Genomic DNA, 27,787 nt, shown 5'->3' on the forward strand with positions numbered 1-27,787 from the left:
GGTGACCGGAAGCAGCGGCTTGATAGTTATCAAGCCAATTCAACTCGGTGGGGAAGGATAAGGAAATGATGAGCGGCCTTGGAGGGTGAGTGCTGTGGGACTCTCTGGGATCCTGGGGTAGTTGGATGATTGGCTCATTATTTTTCAAGCTTTTTATTTAATAATAGCAACCTAAAGGTCTTAAAGTGAACTTTAAGACCCACTAGTTTGGTGCACTATTTTCAGTATTTTGAAGAGTTAACAATATTGTTTAACGAGGAATTATTTGGAATTGTGTTTCCATCATCTGAAGTTTTTATTTCTGATGAATGGGGGCTTGTAAAGTATCCAGGCTAGCCTTGAACTCAATATCGTCCTGCCTCTGTGTATTGAGTGTTGGGATTACAGGCTGGAGCTACCCCACTCAGCTTTCTAAATTTATCAGTTTGATGGCTTTCTAATCTTAGTGTTCTGTGTGAGGAAAAATGCCTATATTTAGCTCATTCTTGATATAAGAGATTTATGGCCTAATCTGTGGGGAATTTTTAGCAATGTCCTTCATTTAGTTCAAAAACAGTGTTTAATTATGTTGATTGTGGCATGCAGAATTTAGAACTTTTTTTATAATCCATTTCATCCATTACTAAAAAAGGAAAGAGATTCTCTACCGTGATGATAATTTGTTCTTTCTGCTTCCTTTTGTTAATGATACTTGAGTTAATTTTTGTATAATGTAAAATTTAGGTTTCCACATGCTTATTTGCTCATGGATGTTCAATTGTTCAAGCTCTAGTTACTGTAAACATTATCCTTCCTCTATTGACTTACCTCATATCTTTATAAAAAATAAACTGGTTGCACCTTTGTATGGGCTCTTTCTGTGTTCTCTGTTCTGTCTCGTTTATATGTATGTCCTCCTGTCAATAGTTCCAACAGTCTTCATTACTGTAGTTATTAATAAGTCTTGAAATTGGGTAGAATGTGTGGGCTGGGACATATCTCAATTGATAGACGAAGCCCTCATACTCCGGGTTCAATTCCAGAGCTTGAAAAGAAAAGAAAAGAAAAGAAATAAAAGGAGGGAAAGAGGGATGGAAGGAAAAAAGAAATTGGGTGAACTGATTCCTTCCACTCCATTCTGTTGCAAAATTGGTTTGCTCTTCTCAACTACCTACACATCTTCCTGGGGATTTTATAGGAATTGCATTAAATTTACATATCAACTTGATGGGAGAGAAAAGAGAGAGAGAATGTCAGTCCTGGGACTTGAACTCAGAGCCTTATGCTCTTGCTTGTCTTTTTTTTATATTCTACGCTGACACTACCAAGTGAGCCGTACCTCCACATCTAGCTTTTTGCTGGTTAATCTCATGAATGAGTTTCAAAGCCTAGGCTGGCTCCAAACCAGTTGCTAGGATCATAGGCCTATGCTAGTGGGCTAGTGTGTGATGCTAGTGTGCTAGTGTGTGTGTGTGTGTGTGTGTGTGTGTGTGTGTGTATGTGTGTGTATGTATGTATTCTAATATAATAAAGCCTGCTCATTTAAAATATACAGCTTAGTGCATTTTAATATATCCAAATTGTACAGTCTTTGCCATGATATAATTTCAGAGCTTTATTACTACCAGGGCTTGAACTTAGAGACTGTGTTTGCTTAGCTTTCTTACTCACAGATGGCCTTCTGACACTTGAGCCGTACCTCTGATTCAACATTTTATAGTTTAATTGGAGACTGTGTCTCTCAAACTTTTCGCCTCAGTCAGCTTTAAACTGAAACCTTGAGTAGTTAGGATTTCAGGGATGAGGCACTGATTCTCAGAATTCTTTACCCATTTTTAAATTTCTCTTATTTCTTGTTTCTTCTTTGGCAGAACTGGGATTTGAATTCAGGGGTTTGAGCTTGTTAGGCAGGTTCTCTACTATCAAGCCATGCCGCCATGCCCCACTTCTTCTGGTGAGATGGAGATAAGAGTCTCTCAAGCTTTCTTGTCTGGGTTGGCTTCAGACAATAGTCCTCAAATCTCAGCCTCCTGAGTGGCCAGGAATATAGGCATGGATCATTAGCACCTGGTTCTCAGCAAATTTTTGAGATAATTTAAACATTTTTGTTTCAAGTTGCTATTGTTTTGTTTTAGTGTTTTAGTGTGTCCCTTCTATTTCAAGAAGTTATACTTAACTTCTTTATAGTATTGTGGTTTGAATTCTTCTTTGGCAGGCATTCTACCTACCACGTGTGCCATGCCCTAGCCCAAGCAATTTTATTTTATTTCAGTCATGGGACTTGAACTTTAGGCCTGGGTTCTGTCCTTCAGCTCTTCAACTCAAGGCTACCACCCTACCCCTGGAGCCACAGCACCACTTCAGGTTTTCTCGTGGTTAGTGGAGATGAGTCTTGCAGACTTTAGTGCCTGGGCTGGCTTTGAACCACAGTCTCCAGATCTCAGCCTTCTTTTTTTTTGCCAGTCCTGGGTTTGAACTCAGGACCTGAGCACTGTCCTTGGACTTTCTCAAGTCTAGAGCTCTACCACATGAGCCTCAGCACCACTTCTGGCTTTTTTCTATGTATGTGGTACCAAGAAATCGAACCTGGGTCTTCGTGCATGCTAGGCAAACACTCTACCACTAGGCCAAACTCCCGGCCCAGATCTCAGCCTTCTGAGTAGCTATGATTACAGGCATGAGCTACCAGTGCTCAGCTTAATTTATTTTTTTATTCCAAATTCCTAGTCATATTTTTAGCCTCTAAATAGGACCATCTTTATTTTGGGCTCAATATGTTACCAGCATTGTGTTTTATAAGGTTGACTGTGGATATGAACTTGGAGTCAGGAAGATTCAATTTAACTTGTTACCACTAAACCTCTTTCTGTATACATAAAATGGAATAATAGTTATATAACAAATACATAATAAGATTACTGTGTGGATGATGTGAGACACTTGCTTTGAATTTTACATAGTTCCTTAAGATAGGGTGAGTTTCCCTTATCTGAAGTACATGGAGCAGAATGTTTTGGTTTATGGAGTATTTACATACATAATGAGATAATCTTGGGAATAGACCCACGTGCATATATAACATTCATGTGTGTCTTCTTTATACCTCATATGCTCAATCTGAAGGCAGTAATATTTTAGGATATTTGTGTTTGGACTGTGATCTGTCACATAAGGTCAATGATAGAATTTTGTCCTTGTGGCATTGTATCAGTGATCAAATTTTTGGAGAGTCAGGTGCTAGTGGCTCATGCCTATAATCAGAGGTACTCAGGAGGCTGAGATCTGAGGATTGCAGCTCGAAACCAGCCCCAGCTAGAAAGTCCGTGAGAGTCTTATCTTCAGTAAACTACTCAGAAAAAGTGGGGAATGGCACTGTGGCTCAAATGGTAGAGCACTAGCTGTGAGTATAAAAAGACTCAATAACAGGGCACAGTACATGAGTTCAAACCCCAGGACCAGCAATAATAATAATAATAATAATAATCAGAAAAAATCCTTGGATTTTGGAGCATTTTGGATTTGAGATTTTTGGATTTAAGATACTGACTCAGCTTGTGTGACAATCCTCACTATTGATTGTTAAATATTTCCACTGAGCCATCCCCATTCTAAGTGTCTTGTAAATACTATTCTGTTTAATTTTCACTACTGCTACTTGAGATAGTTTCAAATATTAAAAAATAAGTAAATCAAGTGAGTTTGTGTGTGCCAGTAGTGGGGCTTAAACTCTGGAACTCCATACACACACACACACACACACACACACACACACACACACACACACACACACACACACACTTTTTTTCTTGCTAGTCCTGGTGCCTGAACTAAGAGCCTGGGCATTGTCCCTGAGCCTCTTTGTGTTTAAGGCTAGTGCTCTACCACCTGAGCCACAGGACCATTTCTGGCTTTTTCCGAGTAGTTTACTGGACCTAAGGGTCTCACAGACTTTCTTGCTCAGGCTGGTTTCAAACTGAGTTCCTTACATCTCAGCCTTTTGTGTATCTAGGATTATAAGTTTGAGTCACCAGTGCCCAGCTAAGAGACTCGTGTGTGTGTGTGTGTGTGTGTGTGTGTGTGTGTGTGTGTGTGTGTGTGTGTGTGTGAGAGAGAGAGAGAGAGAGAGCTGTAGGGCTTGAACTCTGGACCTGGGCTCTGTCCCTGAGCTCTTCAGCTCAAGACTAGTGCCCTACCCCTTGAGCCACAGTGACACTTTCAGTTTTCTGGTGGTTAATTGGAGATAAGAGTCTCACAGACTTGAGTGGATTTTAGTGCCTGGGCTGGCTTTGAACCGCAGTCCTCAGATCTCAGTCTCCTGAGTAGCTACGATTGCAGGCATGAGCCACCATGCCTAGCTTAGAAACTGTTTTTGTTGTTTTCCAGTCCTGGGACTTAAACTCATGGCATGTGCACTGCTTTTGGGCTTTCTCAAGGCTAGTGCTCTACCACCTGAGCCACAGCACCACTTCTGGATTTTTCTCTTTATGTGGTACTGAGCAATTGAACCCAGGGCTTCCTGCATGCTAGGTGAGCACTCTACCACTGGGCCACGCTCCAGGACCGAGACTGTTTTCTTAGCCTTTTCTGCTCAAGGTTAGTGCTCTACCACTTGTGCCACACCTCCATTTCCAGCATTTTGTGAGTTAATTAGAGATAAAAGTCTCTCTTATTTGTCTGCCTGGTCTGGCTTCAAACTGCCATCTTCAGTTCTCAGTGTTCTGAGTAGCTTGGCTGATAGTTTTGAGCCACGGGTCTCTGACTCAAGGGCACATTTAATAGTCTCATAGCTAACAGTTAGTGGAACTAGAATTTAATCTTTTATTAATGTAGTACAAATGTCATTATCTTGGAACTATTTAATTTGGAATATACAATGTATGTTTCTGATACATTGTCTTCCACACAATATCCAGCTGTATTTTGAGGTCACCAGAAAGGGCTTGTATGGTATATTTTATGAGTCTGGCATGTGTACTCTGTCTTTCAAGGTTGCTTGGAGTCTCTGAAGAGTCCTTGGCTAAGACCCCTTAGTGAAGGCTACAGGATCTTCCTTCAGACCCCAGCAACTTCTGATTGAGACCACGGATTCTAAAGGCTTGAAGAACCTGGGAAATGTGGAGTTATCAGCAAGAGAGCCCCAGAGAGAGATCCAGCCTGAGCATGGAAGCCTCTACTGGGAACTCTTTCCACCCAAGGGGACATGGTAAAGCCTCTGAGGTGAGGAAAGGGAAGAGGTAACAACATCAATAATTCATCCAGACTTTCAGAGTCTGAAGGAAAGATACTGTTTCTTCATTTTACTTTGTAAACATCCTTCCTTCCTTCCTTCCTTCCTTCCTTCCTTCCTTCCTTCCTTCCTGTCCTGGGGATTGATCTCAGGGCCTAGGCACTGTCCTTGGACACTTTTTGCGCAAGTCTAGCGTCCTTCCACTTGAGCCACAGCACCACTTCTGTTTTTTTCTGAGTATTGATAATGAGGGATCGAACCCAGGGCTTCCTGCATGCTAGGTGAGCACTCTACCACTAAGCTATGCCCCGGCCCCCCTTTCCTTTCCTTTCCTTTCCTTTCCTTTCCTTTCCTTTCCTTTCCTTTCCTTTCCTTTCCTTTCCTTTCCTTTCCTTTCTCCTTTCCTTTCTTTTTCCTTTTCTCTTCCTTTCCTCTTCTTTTCCTCTTTCTTTTTTTCTTCCTCCTCTCTCTCTCTCTCTCTCTCTCTCTCTCTCTCTCTCTCTCTCTCTCTCTCTCTCTCTCTCTCTCTCTCTCCCTCTCTCTCTCTCTCTCCCTCTCTCCCTCCATCCCTCCCTCACCTTTTTTTTTGCAGTGCTGGACGTGGAACCTGGGGCCTCTCATTCTACCATTGAGCCACACCACCTGCATTTGGCCACATTAATTTAAAAATTTTCAAAAAAGCCAAAGCATTGCTGATATATATAATATGTATAATCCTAGCTATTTAGGAGATTGAGATTAGAGGATTATGAGTTAAAGCCAGCCTGAGAAGAAAAGTATATAAGATTTATCCCCAACTACCCACCAAAATGCTGAAACTGGAGCTATAGTAGAGTGCCAGTCTTAAGTGAAAAAGCTAATGGATAGCACCTAGGCTATGAGTTCAAGCCTCAGTATTAGAAGGAAAAAAAATCAAGTCAGTGTCTTCCCCAAATTAATCACTTTATTTCCAGAATTTAAACAAGGTGTACACATTACATTTTGTTAGTATGTACTTTTGAAGTGTCCTGCATTTCACTCTATTTGCAGTTCAACATGTTAGCCTGCCTCAGTGTTCTGGATGCCAACAAAATATGTTAAACTCTTGGATTAGAGAAGAAATACTTCATTATTCATGCCAGTAGTAGTAGTTAGCATCTTGGCATTTTGTTTAGCTACCCAAGTCCTGATTCCTATAGAGTGACAGAATGAGGAGGACATGACAAATGGTGGTTTGCTTAGATGACCTTAATTTTTTTTTTAAAATTTGTATTAGCACATATTAGCTGTATAGGGGAATTTCACTTTGGCATTTTTCCATATAAATACAATGTAAGTCAGGCACCAATGGCTCACGCCTGTAATTCTAGCTGTTCAGTAGGCTGAGATCTAAGGATTGGGGTTTGAAGCCAGCCCAAACAGAAAGGTCTATGACACACTTATGTATAATTAACCACCAAAAAACTGGAAGTGGTGCTGTGGCTCAAAGTGGCGAAGTGCTAGCCTTGAGTGTAAAAGCTCAGGGACAATGCTCAGGCCCTGAGTTTAAGCCCCACAACTACAAAAACAAACAAATGAAAACCCCAACAATATATTCTAGCCAATCTCCTCCTCTTTCCTTTACCTGCCTTCCTGCTTCCCTAATAGAATTTCAGGTGCTTTCATTGTTCTATTTTCATCCATGCTGACAATCTGTTTTGATCAAATTCCAAATTCATACTGAACCCAATTCCCTCTAGACTACCCACCCACTCCTAACAGAACCTGTGATCTTAATCTTTTTTGTTTAGTCTGTTTGTGCTGGTATTAGGGGTTGAATTCAGGGCCTCACACTTTCACTTGGCTTTTTCTTTCATGGGTGGCACTCTACCACTTGAGTCAGACCACTAGTCTGGCTTTTAAAATCTGTTGGTTAATTATAGATGCGTCCAAATTTTCTGTATAGTCTGGCTTAGAACTTTGATCCTTAAACTGTATGCTCCTGAGTAGCTAGGGTTAGAGATAGAAGCAAATAATCAAACTTAAACTTTTCTCAGTAAGAGGATGTGAACCATTCTAAGGCTGGTTTTGCTATATGAATATCCTTGAATAAATAGCCCAGAACAAAGGGCAATGTGTGGTCATTACAAAAATCTTTGGTTTTTACCCTATATTCCTAGCACAGAACATGGAAAATTCTTAAAATTTCAAATAGCCTCTGGCTCCAGTTCTCACAGAGCTTCTAATGAAAAATCTTCAGATCTTCACATATACCTAGTAGGTCATTACTATCAGTTTTCTAAAGCATAGTGTCCTTTCCTTTGAGCTAAGTGATTGGCTCCACTTAGCCTATGATATTTCTCCAAGTGGGGTAGAAGGTATTGGCTGTGGTGTTGATGCCAGTTTAAGAAGCAAGAACATTACGGTCTATACTAACTTGGGCCAGTGAGTTTCAACTTACTTATTGTGCTTCTAGGGTAGAAGTGCCTGCAGGGAGAATCGTGGCTTTCTGAAATTCTCCCAAATAGCCTGTATTTACTAGTTTTGGAGTGGTTGTTCAAGTTTCCAGAGAGACATGTGGTTCACAGATGGGGTGATAGTTTTCCCTATCTTGAAAATCTTGGAAAAGAGAAGGCTTGGTGTGTGGAAGGCAAGTGTAGGCTGGCTGGCAATGTACCATGTAGTGTCATTGGGGGTGGGGGTGTCACAGACTGTTTTTGTAGTATAGAATATATTAATGATGGTTGTAGTTAGCCATGAAGTTGCCCCCTCTGGTGGATCAAGCCTCTATAGAATTGGACATAGCCTGTAAGGCCGGCTGAAAAGTGGTGGAGGATGAGATGGTACCAATAAGAGATAAAACTACTGCTAGCTATGTAGGGGCAGGCTCAATGAATAATTGCTTTGTGGCAGATAGTTCCTCATAAAGGATCACATACAAGAATTTCTTTCTTTCCTTTTTTTTTGTTGGTTGTGGAGCTTGAACTCTGGGCCTGGGCACTATCCCTGAGCTCCTCAGCTTAAGGCTAGCACTCTACCACTTGAGGCACAGCACTACTTCTGGTTTTCTGGTGGTTAATTGGAGATAAGAGTCTCACGGACTTCATGCCTGAACTGACTTTGAACTGCGATCCTCAGATCTCAGCCTCCACATTAGCTAGAATTAGGGGTGTGAGCCACTGGCACCCAGCTATGAGTCTTGTTGTTGTTATTGCTATGTTTGTTTTCTTTTCCTTGTGCTTTGTTTGGTCATTCATCTGCCTTTGGGCGAGAAAAGGGAGGCTCAGAATGGAGGAACAAAGGGGGAACAAATACAGCAGGAGCACTCACTAGGCACTATGATGAAAATGAACTATACAACTTGTGGATGGAGACCAGGAGGAAAAAGCTAGGCGAGAGCAAGGGAAAGGGGTAACATTGTCCAAAAAGAAATATACTGATTACCTGACATATAGCTAGCTATAGCCCCGCTGTATAGCACCTTTATAATAGCACAAAAAAGAAAACCAGAACAAAAGAGATTGACAGAAAGAAAGCAACTTATATTTTGGTCTCTTTAGTTTTTTTATTCTGAGTTGAAAGATTGAACTTGGGTCCTTACACTTCCTAGGCAAGTGATCTTCCACTGAGCTAAATCCTCAATCCCTGGAGGCAACCTGCTTTGGTAGAAAAGATGACTCGTCTGTCTGTCTGTCCTTTTATTTCAGTCAGCAAAAGCTGTTGACATTCCTTTTGTCTTGGACACAAACAAATCCTGCCTCTCTTACTTACAAAATGACTCCTCTCTGTCTAGGTTCTAACAGGCTCATTCACCTAGGTTGATTCTAGTTTTAACCACAGTAATGTGTGTTTCACAGAGAAACCTAGGAACTGTGAATGATCATAAAGTGGCTGTGATACTAATATTTTATAAGAGCAGATTAGCAGATTTTATGAATATTCATCTGAAAATTCACAATTAGGTGAAATGGAGGGCAGGAAACTGGCTAGGTTGGCATATATGGAGGTTCCAGATGAGAAAAAGATGTGAAGTTTAGTTTGTAAAGGAGTACGAAGAGGAGGATCTAGGAGCACAAGATTAACTTTTTTTGGTGCCATTTCTGAGGCCTGAATTCAGCACCTGGGTACTGTACCTGAGCATTTTTGTTGAAAGCTACTACTTGAGCTATAGCTCCATTTCTGGCATTTTTGCTGGTTAACTGGAGATTAAGAGTCTAATAGACTCTTTAGATCTCAACCTTCTGAGTAACTAGGTTTAAAGGCATGAGTCATTGATGCCCAGCTGTGAAGCTGTGATATATATATATATATGTATATATGTATAATATATGTACATATATACACACAAGTGTGTGTGTGTGTGTGTGTGTGTGTGTGTGTGTGTGTGTGTTCAATGGATATAGGATATATAGTGATAGCAATCCTTAAAGACAACTTCTTGTCTATCTTTTCTCATCCCAAAGTGCTGATCCGTTGCCTTGAACAAGACTGTTGTTACAGGTCCCAGTGTCATTTGAGGATGTGACTGTGGACTTCAGCAGGGAGGAGTGGCAGCAACTGGACTCCACTCAGAGATGCCTATACCAGGATGTTATGCTAGAGAACTACAGCCACCTACTCTCAGTGGGTAAGCATAGCTATCCTGTGGGGTCTGCCATGAGCCTATCATAGCCTAAATTGTATCCCTGAGAAAACTTCAGTACCACAGAATGTAACTTTATTCGGAAATAATCTTTACAGAAGTACTCAAGCTGTATTGAGGAAATTAAGCGGATCTAATCTAGTCTATTTTTCTTATGAAAAGAGTAAATGTAGACACATAAACACACACAGAGAAGAATGATAGTCCATAGACATATTTAGAAGAAGACAGTCTACTACCTATGACACATTGGAGTTTATTGGAAGCTAGGTGAGTGTGGAACATTTCCCTTCTTATTGATTCAGGGGAGCCTGGACTTACCTCTCACACCTTGATTTTGGACTTTTGATCTCCAGAACTGTGATACACTAATTGTCTGTTTTAAGCTTCCTACTTCATGGCACCTTGTTACAAAAGCCCCAGTAAACCATCACAAACTTTCATACTTGGAAATAGGTTACTAATGTGACCACTCAAAACTAGCAGTGTTCAGTCAGATATCAGTGACTTTCACCTGCAATTCTAGCTGTGTAGGAGTCTGAGATCTGAGCATGCTGGTTCAAAACCAGCCTACGCACACAAATCTAAAACACTCTTATCTCCAATTAACTAGAATAAAAGCAGAAGTTAAGGTATGTTTTAAGTAGTAGAGCCCTGGGCTTGAGTGAAAAAGTCAGCCAAGAGCACAAGGCCCTGGATTCCAGCTCTAGTCCTAGTTAGTGCATGCATATATATGTGTTGTACATGCATACACACATGCGCGTGTGTGCACACACACACCCCCCAGAAATATTTAGCAGCTGTTTATATATCATAGTAAATGGGTCATGGTAGAAAATCCAAATAAGGAATTTTTGCTACCCAAGGCCTCAGAGGTCCAGTAACAAAGTATGCCTTTGTGTGTGAAAAAGGGCCAGATACACCAGTTTATCCTTCTTTCTAGAAGGGATGTCTTTTTTTTTCTTTTAAAAAATATTATTTTTTAATTTTTTATTTATTTTCATTTTTTATTTTTTGCCAGTCCTGGGCTTGAGCTCAGGCCTGATCACTGTCCTTGGATTTTCTCAAGGCCAGAGCTCCACTTGAGCCTCAGCACTACTTCCAGATTTTTCTATGTATGTGGTACCAAGGAATTGAACCTGGGTCTTTGTGCATGCTAGGCAAGCACTCTACCATTAGGCCAAACTCCCTGACCCTTAACACTGATTTTTACATCATATTTCAAATGTCATGTTTAACAAACAATTATTCAAGAAGGAAATCTTTCATATGCAATCACTGGCACAAAGAGTTTAGAACATAATTAAAATTGGGTTGTATTGATATACCCAACACCACTGGACCCCTAGAAATTTCCATGAGGTAGAAAGTCTATTTTTTTGTCACATTTACCTCCATACCATTAGATTTTTCTGTCCTCTGGTAAGCAGATGTCTTAAGCATAATTCTAGAGTAGTTGCTGCTTGCTGCTCAGTAGGTTCATTTAGCGTAAGGAGCCAGCTGGAAGCTGTCTTTAATGACAGGTACCATAAAAATGTATTTGTTGGGTTCATTGTGGCATACTGGGTACCCATGGTACCCAGTTAGTTTTTTTCAGATGACCAGTGGCTGCAGGTAGAGGCCCCAGTTGGTTAAGTTCATGATGTTCCTCTGGCATCTTCTGCATAGGTCACATAGGCAAGATGAACTGAGGAAGTGATAGGAATCCCCAGCTCTCCCTTTTCAAGTCCTTGATGGTAGTACTGGTCTCTGAAATCACTCTAGGAGCATGGTATGGCTTTGGCTTTTCTTTGTAGTTTTTAGTGGCTTCTGCTTGGTCTATCCCACCAGCAGAGCCCTTATGTCACATGTTAGGGAGCCAGTATGGCAATTTTGCCATTGCTGAGACTGTAGGTTCCATTTAATATCCTGGAAATGGAGAAATGACCACAGGACAGGTTCAAGGACACCTGGGTCCTACTGGGATGTGACCTGAGCTAAAACTCCATTCATTGCTTCACTTATTTGTTTTTGTGGGTTGTAGGGCTTGGTCTCCAGACTTGAGCACTGTACCTGAGCTCTTTTGTTTAAGGGTAGCAATGTACCATTTTGAGCCACTGCTCCACTTCTGGTTTTCTGGTGGTTAATTGGAGACAAGAGTCTCACAGACGTTCCTGTTTTAAACCACAAATTTTCAAGTCCCCTGATCAGCCAGGATTACATACATGTGCCTTCAGCACCGAGCTGATCCTGGTGTTGGAACTCAGGGCCTAGGGGCTGTCTCTGAGCTATTTTGCTCAAGAGAAGGTCTTTAACACTTGAGTCACAGCTCCACTTCTGTCTATTTAGTGAATAATGAGTGATAAGAGTTCCATGGATTTTCCTGCCTGAGCTGGCTTTGAGCCACAGTCCTTAGATCTCAGCCCCCTGAATAGCTAGGATTGATTATATGCATCAGCTACTGGTGCACATGCAGGAGAATCAGTAAGAGAATCAGTGACTGATAAAGTGGACCAATGGGAGAATAAGCACTGTGGCAGTTCTTTTCAGTTGCTCACCTACAGAGGGATACTCAGAGAGCTATACTACTTAGCAGTTTTCTTGCACAGTCATGGTCACAATTATTGCACTCTGATGAGTAGATCTTACATGATGAATCGGCTATAACAGTCTAGGTTCCCTAATGTTTTAGATACATTTCTTTCCAGGATACCAGATCATTTCTGGTATTTCAACTTTGTTTGGTGTAGGTCAACTTTTGACCCATATTTTAGCTAGCCAACCAGACTTCTAGAGCTTGCTTGCTTGCTTGCTTTCTCGCTTTCTCTCTCTGTCTCTCTGTCTCTGTCTCTCTCTCTCTCTCTGTCTCTCTCTCTCTCTCACTCTCTCTCTCTTTCTTTCTTCTTTTTTTACAAGTCCTGAGGTGGAACTCAGGGCCTAGGCACTGTCCTTGGACACATTTTGCTCAAGGCTAGTGCTCTACCATTCAGGCCACAGCACCACTTCTAGCTCCTGGCCCTACTAGAGCTTTTTCTGTACATAATTAATTCACTGTGATACTATATTTTATTCCTTCCACTATTATCCCACTTCCTCCTATTCTTCCTCTTCCTCCCCCTTTTTCTTCTTTTAGTGGTACCTTGAACTCAGGGTCTCATACTTGTTAGGCAGGGACTATACTACAAAGTCAGGCCTCTGGCCTTTAAAAAAAATACTGGTGGGGCTGGGAGTTTGGCCTAGTGGTAGAGTGCTTGCCTAGCATGCATGAAGACCTGGGTTCAATTCCTCTGTACCACATACATAGAAAAGCCAGAAGTGGTGCTGTGGCTCAAGTGGTAGAGGGCTAGCCTTGAGAAAGCCAAAGGACAGTGCTCAGACCCTGTGCTAAAAGCCCAGGACTGGCAAAAAAATACTGGTTATTTTTTGCAATAAAATCTCACTTCCTACCTAAGCACATGCCTGGGCCTTGACCAGGATCCTTGATTTGTCTAAGGTCCTTCATGTGCTTTTTACCTCTGATTATTGCACTGTTCCAAAGAAATGTACTTACTTTCCAAAGAGCAAATTGAAAACAATTGTCTGAATCCAATCTTTTCTCATCTTCTCTTGACAGGGTTTGAAGTTCCCAAGCCAGAGGTCATCTTCAAATTGGAGCAAGGAAAGGAACCATGGATGTTGGAGGACAAAGCCCCACATCAGAGCTATTGTGGTAAGTGTGAATCAGGCACAGAGATGAGTGTCACTATCATTGCTACTCTTTTTCCTGTAATACTGGAGATTGAACTCAGGCCCCCATGCTTGTCATTTAATCCATGGCTTCAGTCCTTTTGCTTTTAGATTCCTCATTTCTCTCTTATCTTTTGACTTTATGGTCACTGTCACTTAACCAAGTTTCTTTCCTATTTGACAGTACTTGTGATTTGAACTCGGTGCCTCATACTTGCCCAACTGACATTCTATCCCTTGAGCCCTATTTCTAGTCCTGCTTTTGGCTGGTTGTTTTGGAGATGGAGTCTTATGGACTTTTCTACTTAAGCTAGCCTCAAAATGTGATCCTCCAGATCAGAGCCTCCTGAGAAGCTAGGACTACAGGTATGAGCCACTGGTGCCAAAATCATTTTTTTTCTTTTAAAATTAATGTTAAAGTATAATTTATATAAAATAAAATGTATCCACTTAGACTGTATACTTTGTGCTTTGGCAGCATATATACTAAAGAACTGGATCAAAAAGAGATTAGCATGACCCCTGTGCAAGAATGACATGCAAATTTATAAAATGTTCCCCAAATTAAAGTGTACACTTTGATGTATTTTGATAAAAACACACCAGTATAACAACCCACTGAGACATGTATGTGACATTCCATTACACAGAATGTTTCTGTATGCCCCATGGTCTTGGTACCCAGAACCACCTTGGTTTTGGGCAACCACTGACATGCTTTTCCTCCCTGCAGATAGGATTTGTCTTTATTAGGGCTTCATGTAAATGGAATCATATCCTGCGTACTCTATTGAGCCTGACTTTTTTCATTTAGTATAATGACTCTGTAATTTGTTCTTGTTACTGAATATGTCACTAGCCTTATTCTTATAAATTCTGAGTAATAATTCATGGTGAGAATACACAGGTTGCACACCACTCATTCAAAAATTAAAAACCTAAAGCCTGGTGGGCTCACGGTGGCTCACTCCTATAATCCTAGCTACTCAGGAGGCTGTGATCTGAAGATCGCCCATAATCTCCAGTTAACCTCTAGAAATCTGTTTTGAATTGCTTAATTATTTATTAAGTAGAGATGTTTTAACTGGTAAAATCAATACAAATTTTCTAAAAGAAAAAGGGGGAAAAAACCCCAACTCTGGAGACTCATGTCTTCAATCCTAGCTACTCAGTAGGGTGAGATGTGAGCATTCTAGTTTAAAGGCAGCCTGGGTAGAAAAATCATTTAGACTCTCTCTAAAAACTAGCATAAAGCTAGAAGTTGAGGTATGACTTCTAAGTGTTAAAGCATCAGTCTGAATGAAAAAGCTAAAAAACAGTACCTAGGCCTCAAGTTTAAGGCCCAGTACTGGCTTATAATTTGTTAATCTACACATGTGGGTATGTTATTAAAATTTGGTTATTATAAATGAAGCTGTTTCAGTGAAGTTTGGTTTGGTGGTACTGGAGTTTGAGCTCAAGTTCCTTCACTTGCTTGGTACTCTACCACTTGAGCCATGTTTCCAGCCCTTTTTGCAATTGTTATTTTTGGAATAGGATCGCTTACTTTTTGCCTGGGGCTGACTTAGATTGTGATCCTCCTACTTCTGTCTCTGCCTAACTTATTCTAACACAACCATTCCTGTTACTTTTAAATTTTTGTTTGTTTTTATGATGGTATTGAGGTTTGGAATTAGGGCTTCATGTTTGCTAAGCAGGTGCACTATTGTTTGGGCCATGCCTCTAGACATTTTAGCTCTGGTTATTTTATTTTTTTTGTTTATTTATTTATTTATTTATTACCAGTCCTGGGCTTGAGCTCAGGGCCTGAGCACTGTCCTTGGACTTTCTCAAGGCTAGAGCCCTACCACTTGAGCCTCAGCACCACTTCCAGCTTTTTTCTATGTATGTGGTGCCGAGGAATTGAACCCGGGTCTTCATGCATGCTAGGCAAGCACTCTACCACTAGGCCAAACTCCCGGCCCAGCTCTGGTTATTTTTGAGATAGGGGTTCTTTTATTAAGTGGGCCAGCCTGGACCACAACCCTCCTATTTACACTTCCTGCTGTAGCTAAAATGACAAGCACATGCCAGTATGCCCAGCTTTCTCTATTGAGATGGGTTCTTGTGAACTATTCTTTTCTTTTTCTCAGGCTGGCTTATTACACACCACCCAGTGACATGCTTTCTTTAGTTAGGCCCCAACTATTCGTTACCTTCCAATAAAGCCATTCTGTAATGAACATATCAACAGATTAATCCATTGATAAGATTAGAGCCCCCAGGATCAAATCACTTCACAGAAGACCATCAGCTTGCAACCAAATCTCCAGTATGTGAACTAGGGAGGTATTTTATATCCAAACCATAACAGTATATTACATTTCCTCTGGGTAAATTCCAGAGATTGGACTGGCTGACTCGTAAAATACATGTACGCTGCCTTTTAACAAAAGATTGCCAAACTGCCAAATAAGTTATACACAAGAGCGGTTCCCATGAGCAATAACATGGTCATTTCTATTGCTTTACATCCTTCTCAACATTTGCTAGTATCAGTCTTTAATTTTTCTTATACAGCTATATACACAATAGCATTACAGTATAATTTTAAGCTCTGTTCCTTTGATAAGACAAAAGGTGCATCTTCCATATATTTGTTAATGACATATCTCTTCAGGTCTCCTGCTTTTACAGGGTTGTTTGTCTTTGTCTTATTATTGAGGTTGTTTTGTTTTATTTTGGAAATGAGCTCTTTCTATGTAGTCTAGACTGGCCTTAAATGTTCAAGGCTGTGTACTCTCTCTCAAGTGCTTGGATTACAGGTGAGTTCCACCAGGCCTAATCCATTTTTTATCATATTTTTGTTTTAAATGCATAATATTCCTTTTATATATGTATGTGATGTAAGGACCAGGGCTCTGTGTGTGTGTGTGTGTGTGTGTGTGTGTGTGTGTGTGTGTGTGTGTGTGTGTTTGTGTTTGTGTGTTCTAGTCAACTCAGGCCCTGAGTGCTGTCCCTGAACATTTTTTTTTTGCTCAAGGCTAGCACTCTACTACTTGAGGCACAAGCTCCACTTCTGGCTTTTTTATTTTTCTTTTTTGTTGCTTAATTGGAAATAAGAGTCTCATGGACTTTTCTGCCCAGGCTGGCTTCAAACCATGATCCTCAAATCTCAACCTCCTGAGTAGCTAGGTTTAAAGTTATGAGCCTGGGTAATGTCCCTGAGCTCTTCAGCTCAAGGCTACTACCCTACCCCTTGAGCTACAGGGCCACTTCCTGTTTTCTAGTGATTAACTGGAGATAAGAGTTTTATGTTGTTCTTTTGTGCCTGGTCTGGCTTTGAACCGGGATCCTCAGACCTCAGCCTCCTTAGCAGTTAGGATTACAGGTGTAAGCCACCATGTCCAACTGCTGACTCATTTTTTTTTAATTAAAGAATTCATTAACATTGATTTTTACATCATATTTCAAATGACGTGTTTAACAAACAAGTGTTCAAGAAGGGAATCTCTGTATATAATCACTGGCACTTAGATTTTAGAACATAATCAAAATTAAGCTGAGGGTTTGTATGTCATAGATACATATTAATCTATGAAATAAAACATTATGTCTATAGAGTCATAAGTTTTTATATCTATGTAGTTGTGTTTACATTTCCAATACCATGTCCATAGCATTGGGTATGCAACTTTTGAGTCCTTGCTATTGTACTGTTTGGATCTAATATCCACATATTAAGGATACCATGCGTCTTTTGTTCCTTTGGTCTTGACTTGTCTCACTCAACATGATTTGCTCTAGATTCATCCACTTCCCTGCAAATGCCATTATTTTATCTTGTCTGTTGGCTATGTAGAATTCCATTGTATGTGTGTGTGTGCGTGTGTGTGTGTGTGTGTGTGTGTGTATATATATATATATACTGTGTGTATATATATGTATATATATACTATGTGTATATATATATGTATATATATATATATATATACACCACATTTTCTGTATCCATTCATCTACAGTAGGGCTATTGTGAATAGTGCAGAGATAAACACAGTAGAGGTGTCCTTATCATATCTTGGGTTATGATGTTCAGGGTAGATGCCCAGGAATGGTATGGTGGGTTCGTAGGGAAGGTCAGTTTTTAGTTCTTTTAGAAACCTTCACACTGCTTTCCAGAGTGGCTGAACTAATTTACAATCCCACCAGCAGTGCAGTAGGGTTCCTTTTTCTCCACAACCCCACCAGCATCTGTCATTGTCTGAGGTCAAAATCTTGGCCTTTCTTGTTGGGGTAAGGTGGTATCTTAGGGTTGTTTTTATTTGCATTTCCTTTATGACCATGGATGATGAACATTTTCTCATATGTTTTTCTGCCATTTTAATCTCTTCTTTTGATAAGTCTCTCTTTAGTTCCCTTGCCCATTTAGTGAATGGTTTGTGGGGTTTGGGGGGATTAGTTTCGTGAATTCCCTGTAGATACTAGATATTAAGCATTTGTGAGATGTATTATTGATAAATATCTTTTTTCCCAGTTGGTTGGCTGTCTCTCTACTTTTGCGGCTATACTTTTATCTGTGCAGAAACTTTTTATTTTTAGGTAGTCCTATTTGTTAAGTCTCTCTCCAATCTGTTGTGACCCTGGGATTCTGTTCAGGAATCTTTTGCCTGTGCCTATGAGTTCCAGTGTCTCTCCTACTCTATCATGTAGCAGTTTCATGGTTTCTGGTCTGACATTGAGGTCTTTGGTCCACTTTGAGTTAATGCTTGTGTATGGGAAAGGCTAGGGTCCATTTTTAGTTTTCTGCATGTGGCTGCCCAGTTTTGTCAGCCCAATAATTGAATAGACTGTGTTTATTCCACTGTATATCTTTGGATCCTTTGTTAAATACAAGTTCACTATAGGTATGTGGTTCTATTTCTGGATCTTCTATTCTGTTCCATTGATCTGGTCTATTTTTGTGCCAATACTGTGCTGTTTTTGTTATTTTGGCTATAGAGTAGAGTTTGAAGTCTGCTATTGTAGTACTATCAGCATTGCTCTTTTTGCCTAGAACTGTTTGGGCTATTCTAGGTCTTTTCTTGTTCCATATGAATCTTTGGATTGTATCTTCTATTTCAGTAAAGAATGTCTTTGGAATTTTGATGGGGATTGCATTGAATTTGTTTATCAATTTTGGCAGTAGAGCCATTTTCACTATGTTGGTTCTCCCTAGCCATGAGCATGGGATGTCTTTCCATATCCTAGTGTCCTCTTTAATTTCTTTTGTTAGGCTTTTATATTTTTTCATTAAATAATTCCTTTACATCTTTGGTTAAGTTAATTCCTAAGTATTTTATTCTTTTGGAGGATATTGCGAATGGGATTATTTTCTTGATTTGGCCTTCTGTTTGTGTTTTGTTGGTGTACAAGAAGGCTACTGACTTCTGAAGGTTAATTTTGTATCCTGCCACTTTGCTAAAGTGGTTGATTAATTCTAGGAGATTGAGAGTGGAGCTTATTGGGTCACTCAAGTAGAGGATCATGTCGTCTGCGAATAGGGATACTTTAATTTCCCTATGTGGATCCCTGTGATGTCCTTTTCTTGCCTTATTTCTCTGGCTAAGGGTTCCAGCACTGTATTGAAGAGAAGTAGAGAGAGTGGGCATCCCTGTCTACTGATTTTAAGGTAAATGGTTCCAGTCTTTCACCATTTAGTATAATAGTGTCTGTAGGTTTGTCATAGATAGGTTTGATTATTTTAAGGAATGTACTCCTATTAAGACTCATTTTTAAACATTTGTATCTATTTGTTTTACATTATTATATCATTTCATTGAATTTCCTTGGCATGTTTCTTCTTTCTTTCTTTTTTATGTGGGGGCGGGCTTGAACTCTGGGCCTTGAACTCTTCAGTTCAAGGCTACCGCCCTAACTCTTGAGCCTCAACCCTACTTCCGGTTGAAAAGAGAGTAACAGATTTTCATTCCTGGGCTGGCTTTGAACCGTGACCCTCAGGTCTCAGTCTCTTGGTTAGGATTACAGGCGTGAGCCACCTGGCTATTGGCATGTTTCTTAAAACTGACTAATTTTCTGAACTGTTGGTGGGATTACATCCCAATAATCACATTATAGCTGCAAATTCAAGCCAAGAATGCATGTAATCCACGAACCTACTACAGTTTTGTTCAACTGACTGTAAGGATGAAGTTTAGGGGAATTGACATCTTAAACATAGCATAATCCTGCTGTCATTAAGGTTTTTAATGCCTTTCAGCAGAGTTTCTTTCTTTTCAATGTAGAGGTCTTGTATACCTTTCATTAAATTTATCTCTAAGTATTTGACAGTTTTTTTCCATACTGTTATAAATCTCTCTGAATTTTCATTTTGTGAGATTGTTCAATGCTAATATATACTAACAATGTTTTAAGTTATTTTTTTAATTTTCAGCTTGTTGGTTTAAGCAGGTAATTGATTTTTATACACTGACTTTGTATGTTACTGAATCTACTGATTCATTTTCTTGTAGGCTCCTTGGAACTTTTTCATCTAAGTAATCATTATTACTTAAAAATAGAGACACGTTGACTCCTTTTCCAATCTCATGTGTTTGATTGCTTTGCCTTTCCTTTTTTAAAACTAAGACCAAAGTACAGTTGAGCACAGTGAGCGTGGGCATGCTTTCTTTGCCTGTTCCAGATATTAGGAGGGAGAATCAAGTTTTTTCACCCTTAAATGTTATATAAGATGTGGGGTTTTGCTAGCTATCCTTTATGAGGTTATGTAAGCTCCTTTCTAATCCTAGCTTGTTGAAGTGATTCTTCTTATTTTTATCAGGGTTAAGTACTGCTTTTTTCTCCAGTACTTCCTTTTTTTCTCATTATTTCTGCTAATATGGTGGTTTTGTTTCTGGGATTTTTTTAAACTTTTGTTCCTGGGACTTGAAATCTTAGCCTGGGCTTTGTGCCCTGTGCTGTTCATCTCAAGGCTACCATCCTACCCCTTGAGCCACAGCGCCACATCTGGTTCTCTGGAGGTTAATTGGACTTTAGTGCCTGGACTGGCTTTAAACCTTGATCCTCAGATCTCATCTTCCTGAGTAGCTAGGATTACAGGTGTGAGCTACTGTGCCTGGCCTGTTTTTGGATTTTTAAACTACTGAATTACCTTGCATTTATTAGATCTATACTAGTTGGATTTGCATTACTCTCCTTATTGCATAGTGTTGGATTCTATTTACTAATATTTTGTTTAAAACATTTGCTGTTTTCATGAGGGGTTCTGGTTTATAGTTTTTGTGGGGGTTTTTGGCAATATTTTTGTCTTATTTTGAATTTAGGGTCATACTGGCCACATAAAATGAATTGTAAAGAGTTCCCTTTTCTTCTTGTTAAAATATATCTATAAGATTATTATTTTAATCTTTGTACGAGTATGGAATTCTCCAGGAAAACAATCTAGACCTGAAGTTTCCCTCCCTCCCTCCTTCCCTCTTTATCTTCTTCCCTTCTTTAACACAACATACAGAGATTAGTATGTTGCCTAAGCTGGACCCAAATTTACGGTCTTATTGTCTAGGACTCTTGAGTGCTGGGATCTAAAATTTTCTTGATGAGATTTTTTTGTGCCAGTCCTGGGGTTTGAACTCAGGGCCTGGGTGCTATTCCTGAGCTTTTGTGTTCAAGGCTAGCACTCTACCATTTGAGCCACATAGCTCCACTTCAGGCTTTTTGGTTCTTAATTGAAAATAAGTTTCATGCCCAGGGTTGGCTTCAAACTGTGATCCTCAAATCTCAGCCTCCTGAGTAGCTTGGATTACAGGCATGAGCTACCTTCACCTAGACAGGTTATTTTATTCTGAAGTATCTCATGTTCTTGTTGTAGCAGTCAATTAACTATGTTGGACTCAAACAAGAAACACTGTCTCACAGTAAGTGGTAGCACTGAGCTCTCAGTGCCCTCTTTGCTTTCTGTTTGCCCTGTAGCATTGGGGTATCAGGCAAAAACTCAATATAGAATTTGTATATGGTATTTGGGGTTTACACTCCTTATCCTTTATTTGCTGATTGTTCCTTCTATCTATAGTCCTTCTGGGCACCCTGTCCTTCTCCTGATTCCCCTGCCAAAAAGATAACATTTCAAAGAAATATCAGTGGTTTCACACTATTGGTAGGAGTACAGCTATTCCACAGAAACTCATGAAAAGTAGGAAGTAATTGCATATTGGTCACTTCCAACTTTTGACTCCTCCAAATTTTGCCTTTTGTTTGTAATTTAAGACATACCATAAGAAAGATAAAACTTGGTTCTGTGATGAGCTGGGGGTGTAGCTCAATGGTGGAGTGCTTCCCTAGCATATGCAAGACCCTGGGTTCCATCCTCAACACCACAAAAACTTGATTCTTTAAAGATCAATACTATTAATAACTGATTATTCAAGAAAGAAAAAGAAAGCATACATTATCAAGGCTGTAAATGAAAGAACAAGCATTATTTTACATTTGGGGCGTAGGCACACCCTCTTAGCTTTTATGTGCTTAAGGCTAGTACTATCCCAATTGAACCTCAGCTCTACTTCCAGCTTTTTGGTTTTTAAGTAGAGATAAGGATCTCACTGAGTTTCCTGATGCTGGCTTCAAACCATGATCCTCAGATCTCAGCCTTCTGAGTAGCTCACATTGCAGGCATGAGCCACTGGTGTCCAACTTATTTTACAAATTTTATAGACCTTAAAATGATACTAAATGGATGGGGTTCAGAGATACTAGGGAGAAATGATGGGAGGGATGACATTGTTCATAATGCATTGTTCTTATAAACTGACATATTAAATTGAAACCCCTTTGTGCAACCACTTAAAGATAATAAAATTATTTAAAATGATATCAAGGATCAAGTGTGATGTGCAGGCCTGTAACCCAGGAAGAAGAGCTAAGAGAATCTCAATTCAATGCCAGCCCTGGTAAAATTAGGGAGACCCTGTAATAAGGGGAAAATACAAATAAAAGGGCTGGGCCATGGCTTAATCCAATCTCCAATTCTGGAAAAAGAAAAGAGAAGGTTCTAATGTACCTCATAGAAACATCCATAGTCTTGAAGAGAGTACTGTATGAATTATGTGAAAGTTAATTTGCAGTAATGAAGAGATTATGAGGTACATTGATTTAATTACTAAGTAAAATTATTTCTCTTACGGAGAACCTTGTTGCTTATGTTTATCCTAGAATACAGGCGTCTTCAGTCCACTAATCCACCATCTCTTATATTTTTCTAGACTCTACCTACTTGAACTTGTGTTGCTGCCAGTTCCATGTTCCATTGGGCATTAAAGTAGCACACTTGCCTGATGTCCCAGTGCTCTAGTTTGAAAGTGAGAGCATCATCTGCTCTCACATTCCGTTGCTGTGAATGCTATCACATAGCCATAACAATCTGCAAAGGAGGCTGAAAAAAATGTTTGATTAGGCAGCCATATTCCTGATAACTATTTTGTCAATGCAAACAAATGAGGAGATACCCTATTGGACAGCTATCTATCTGTCACTACCACAGATGGATTCTCTTTTTCAGTACTAGGGCTTGAACTCAGGGCCTCATGTTCTTGCTTGGGATTTTACTCAAGTCTTAGCCACATCTTTACTTTGGCTTTTTTTTCCTGGCTAATTGGAGATAACAGTCTCACAGACTTTCCTTCCTAGGCTGATTTTGAACCCCAATCTTTAGATCTCAGCCTCCTGAGTAACTAGTATTATAGGCATTAGCTACCACACCTGTCCTAAATCTTTGTCTTATCCATCATTTATTCAACCTATTTGATAGCCAAGCTTCCTACCAACACAGAGATAAGCTCTTAAGTTGAACTCCAGTCTCCACTAGTTAATAACAAGGTATGTTGGTGAATCAGATAGCAATTAAGGACTTTACTTTCCTTGTCTACAGAAGGTGGACAAGGAGAACTTTGGAAGGTATTATATGAATTCATATGTATATGTTTTCTGGAACAATGCCTGAGCTAGGAGAGGAGTCACTGAAGAGGTCAGCAATAAAAAACTACTCCATATATATAATTCCTATCACCTTTCCATTGTCACTGTCATTATTATCTTTTTTGACTTTCAGGTGTTCAGTTGGGATTTGCTTATAGGTACTTATTTTTAGATAGTCTTCACGTCAATGTTACTTTTTCTCTTCCTCTTTAGATGGGATCAAGAACTCACAAAAACGAGTTTCCTGCCAAGCTCCATTTTGTAGTAAAATGGAAATTGACAATGGGAGAGATGTCCCATTGTATTCCATTTTAGAAGACCTATGGCAAGATGCTGAGCAGATACAAAGGCGTAAGAATAACCAGAATAAGTCTTTGAGAAGTGCTGCTTTCCTCACTAAGAAAACATTAAGTGCAGAGTGGGAATTTGAATGTACAGACATGGGGAAATATGTACTTCCAAACCCAGACCTTCCATCTGCACAGGAGAGACCCCCCAAGCCCAACTCATTGGGGAAGCATTTTAAACATAATTTAGATGTCCATGTTCGTAACAAAAGCAATTCAGCAAAGAACTTAGAAAAACTTATTGAGCAAGGTCAAGTTTTTACCCAGGGCACTTCTTATACTACCAACCATGGAAATTCACCTGCAGGAGGGAGGTTCTATGAAAGTAATCCATGTGGAAATGTCTCCAGCCCCAAACAAAACGGGAAGCCTCCTATTGGGGAGAAAACAAACACATGTACTGAATTTGGGAAAGTCTGTACCCCCAAATCACGCTTCTTCACACCTCCAAGAATTCACAGTGTGGAAAAACATCATGATCTTAGCAAATGTGCAAATGGTTTACCACAGAAGCCACTGCTCAGCATATACCTGAGAGTCCAAAGAGATGAGAAACTGTACATCTGTACAAAATGCGGAAAGGCCTTCCTCCAAAATTCGGAATTAATGGTGCATGAGAAAACTCACACACGAGAGAAACCCTATAAATGCAGTGAATGTGGAAAATCATTTTTCCAGCCATCATCTCTCCTCAGGCACCAGACAACGCATACCCGAGGAAAAATCTATGAGTGTAGTGAGTGTGGGAAAGGCTTCTCCCTGAACTCAGCCCTCAGTGTCCACCAGAAAATCCATACTGGAGAGAGGCACCACAAGTGTAGTGAGTGTGGGAAAGCCTTTACCCAAAAGTCAACACTCAGAATGCACCAGAGAATTCACACAGGGGAGAGGTCCTATGTGTGTGCTGAGTGTGGCCAGGCCTTCATCCAGAAGGCACACTTGATTGCTCACCAGAGAATTCACACGGGAGAAAAGCCCTATGCATGTAGTGACTGTGGCAAGTCTTTTCCCTCCAAGTCCCAACTCCAGATGCATAAGCGAGTCCACACAGGAGAAAAACCCTACGTGTGCACTCAGTGTGGAAAGGCTTTCACCAACAGGTCAAATCTTAATACTCACCAAAAATCTCATACCGGAGAGAAGTCGTATATATGTGCGGAATGTGGAAAGGCCTTCACAGACAGGTCCAATTTCAATAAGCACCAGACCATTCATACCGGAGAGAAGCCTTATGTGTGTGCTGACTGTGGGAGAGCCTTCATCCACAAGGCAGAGCTAGTTGCTCATCAGAGAATCCACACTACTGAGAAGCCTTATAAATGTCCTGACTGTGCAAAGTCCTTTTCCAAGAAACCACATCTCAAGGTACATCAACGAATTCACACAGGGGAGAAACCATACATATGTGCTGAATGTGGGAAGGCCTTCACCGACAGGTCCAATTTCAACAAACATCAGACCATTCATACTGGAGAGAAGCCATATAAGTGCAGTGACTGTGGGAAGGGCTTCACGCAGAAATCAGTGCTCAGTATGCATCGCAATATTCACTCCTGAAAGTAAACCCCGTTTCCTGAAGAGAGAGAACCATGACCTACATTGCACCTTTCACCTGAGGCAGACCCTTCATGAATACGTTGTCTGAGAAAATGTCCATCAGCTTGTCTTACCTGAGATAAGGAAAATGACAGAGAAGGGACCCTCTAAGAGTACATCAGAAGAAGGGCAGTTTCCATGATTGCACAGTCTCATAAAATATAGTTGGCTTTATAGGCTTGATGCATAAGAAAAGCTTTTATGAAGCATAACAAGGCGAGTTGTTATCAAACTCTGTAGGAAGAAAGATGCGAAAATCATGTAAAACCATGCAAAATCAGGACACATGTGTACTAGTACAACTACTTTACACTATATACTTTATAAATAATAGCAAATTGATCCTTTAAAGTACCAGAGAAACAAAAGGCAGAATGAGAATAGAATGTATTTGATGTGTAAACCTCTCAGTTACGTAGAGTATTTATGGCAAGACACACTTCATAACAGGAGGAATAGTTGAAATTCTTTTTGTTCTAGATACAAAATATGCAGATACGATTTTCCATGAACATATGATTGTAATTACAGTGGAAACCTTGACATAGCATTCCTATCTCCTTTCAGTGTGGATGTGAAGAAAATTCTCCACAGTTTCCCCCCAACCCTTTGTGCATGAGCCTTTTCAATGTCAGTTTGTTTTTCATGGTAGCCTCTTTTTTTCTGCTCCTTACTTTGGACTTAGCTACAAAGTTTACTTTGGCCAATGATCATTAGTGAAGATTTAAGAAGAGGCTTGATTATTTAGAAAATAACACAGCCCTTACATTTTTTGGTATCTCTAGCCCCCAGTGAGAGCCACATTGGACTTTTGATTTATGGGATGCTAAATAATATATCTGTGCTGTTTTAAGTCCCTAAAAAAAGGAACAGAAATCCCAAGCTGGACGCCAGTGACTCATGCTTGTAATCTTAGCTACTCAGGAGGCTGAGATCTGGGGATCGTGGTTCAAAGCCAGCCCTGGCAATAAAGTCCGTGAGACTCCGATCTCTAAATAACCACCAGCAAATTGGAAGTGGTGCTGTGGCTCAAGTGGTAAAGTGCTAACCTTAAGCTAAAGGGCTCGAGGACAGTGTCCAGGCCCAGAGTTCAAGTCCCATGACCGACCCCCCCAAAGAAAAAGCTGCCTTGCTTACCCTTTCTTACCTTACCAAGCCAACATACAGACAAATAAAATAACTGTTGTTTTAAATAGTTATACTTTGGGCTATTTCATTATTACATGGAAATGCTAAGCAGTAGTAAAAGTATAGATGTATAAGGGCTGGAGGTATGACTCAAGTGGTAAAGTAATAGCTGAGTAATAGCTGGTAAAAGTGTGAGACCCTGAGTTCAAACCTCAGTATGACCACCCACCCACCCCCCAAAAAGGAAAAATATAATGTTGCCAGGAACTAATGGCACACATTTGTAATTCTAGCTATTCAACAAGCTAGTATCTGGAGGATCATGTTTTAAGGCCTGCCACGTGTAGTAAAAGCCCGAGACTCGATTTCCAATTAACCAGCAAAAAGCAGGCTGGATATATGACTCAAGTGGTAGAGTGCCAGCTGCAGGCAAGCAAGCTGAGCAAGCTTGAGGATCTGATTTCAAACTTCAGTAGTAAATATGTAACAGGATCTGTGTGTGGAGAATATTGTACCAAAATATAATATGGCACTGTCTTTGGGAGACCAAGGAAAACAGTAAAGAAACTTAGCAAGGAAGCCTGTAGTATATAGTAAGGGGAAAATGGCTAAACAATCACTATCCTTGTTGGAACACAGACAATTAACTAAATGGAACTTGTGGATCTGACTGAGGAGATTTGCAGTAGAATACAGAAAGGGTCAGCTTGCTTCTTTTAGATGTACATGATAAAATATAGAAGGAGAAAAAATAAGTAAATAAATTCTACTGGCAGCAGAATCAGAAGAAATGCAGAGAATTCAGGAGTTTCTAAGTTGGGAAATAAGTTTCACATAATCTGTTTCATTATCAAAATATTCTCCAAGTTAAAAATGGCCTCAGTGTAAAGATCAATCATGAGTCTATAAGACACATTGTGTGAAATACTGTGTTGTGTTGGTGCTTGAGGGAGTTAGTAATTAATGAGCATTTAAGAATAAGCATCTAGAAAGCTTCATTACAGCCAGGCACTGGTGGTTCACACCTGTAATCCTAGCTACTCAGGAGACCAAGCAAACAAAAGACAGAAGTGGAGCTGTGGCTCAAGTGGTAGAGCGCTAGCAAAAAAGCGCAGGGGTAGTACCTAGGCCCTAAGTTAAAGCCCCAAGGCATAAAGCAAACAAAAAAAATCTTTCTAACACTATCCCACAGAGCCTTCCCTACTGCTGTATGTAGGAGTCTTGTCTTAAAAAATTGTTAATGTGACATTTGAAGCA

The 27,787-nt window shown here is 40.1% G+C and overlaps 1 protein-coding gene and 1 non-coding gene across 2 annotated transcripts; both read left to right on the forward strand.

Moving 5' to 3' along the window:
* LOC150040683 (uncharacterized) lies at window positions 1-27,342 on the forward strand. Its single transcript, XM_090326155.1, has 5 exons — window positions 1-85; window positions 4,968-5,196; window positions 9,665-9,791; window positions 13,399-13,494; window positions 23,673-27,342. Exons 2-5 carry the CDS (start codon window positions 5,092-5,094, stop codon window positions 25,361-25,363), a joined length of 2,019 nt encoding a protein of 672 aa, XP_090182281.1. The 5' UTR covers window positions 1-85; window positions 4,968-5,091; the 3' UTR covers window positions 25,364-27,342.
* Window positions 13,978-14,078, forward strand: LOC150040684 (U6 spliceosomal RNA). The gene has a single exon (XR_016533906.1). It is a non-coding gene; the product is annotated as a U6 spliceosomal RNA (small nuclear RNA).
* Window positions 27,343-27,787: the final 445 nt, after the last annotated feature.

The sequence above is a fragment of the Megascapheus bottae genome, chromosome X (genome assembly GCF_031878675.1).
Source record: "Megascapheus bottae isolate mThoBot1 chromosome X, mThoBot2.hap1, whole genome shotgun sequence".
Classification (NCBI taxonomy): Eukaryota; Metazoa; Chordata; class Mammalia; order Rodentia; family Geomyidae; genus Megascapheus; species Megascapheus bottae.

Excerpts from the sequence above, each read along its gene's own strand:
- LOC150040683 (XM_090326155.1), top strand. The coding sequence starts at position 5,092 with ATGTGGAGTTATCAGCAAGAGAGCCCCAGAGAGAGATCCAGCCTGAGC. Across the intron at positions 5,197-9,664 it reads GACATGGTAAAGCCTCTGAG|GTCCCAGTGTCATTTGAGGA; the intron begins GTGAGGAAAGGG and ends CTGTTGTTACAG. Across the intron at positions 13,495-23,672 it reads CCCACATCAGAGCTATTGTG|ATGGGATCAAGAACTCACAA; the intron begins GTAAGTGTGAAT and ends CTTCCTCTTTAG.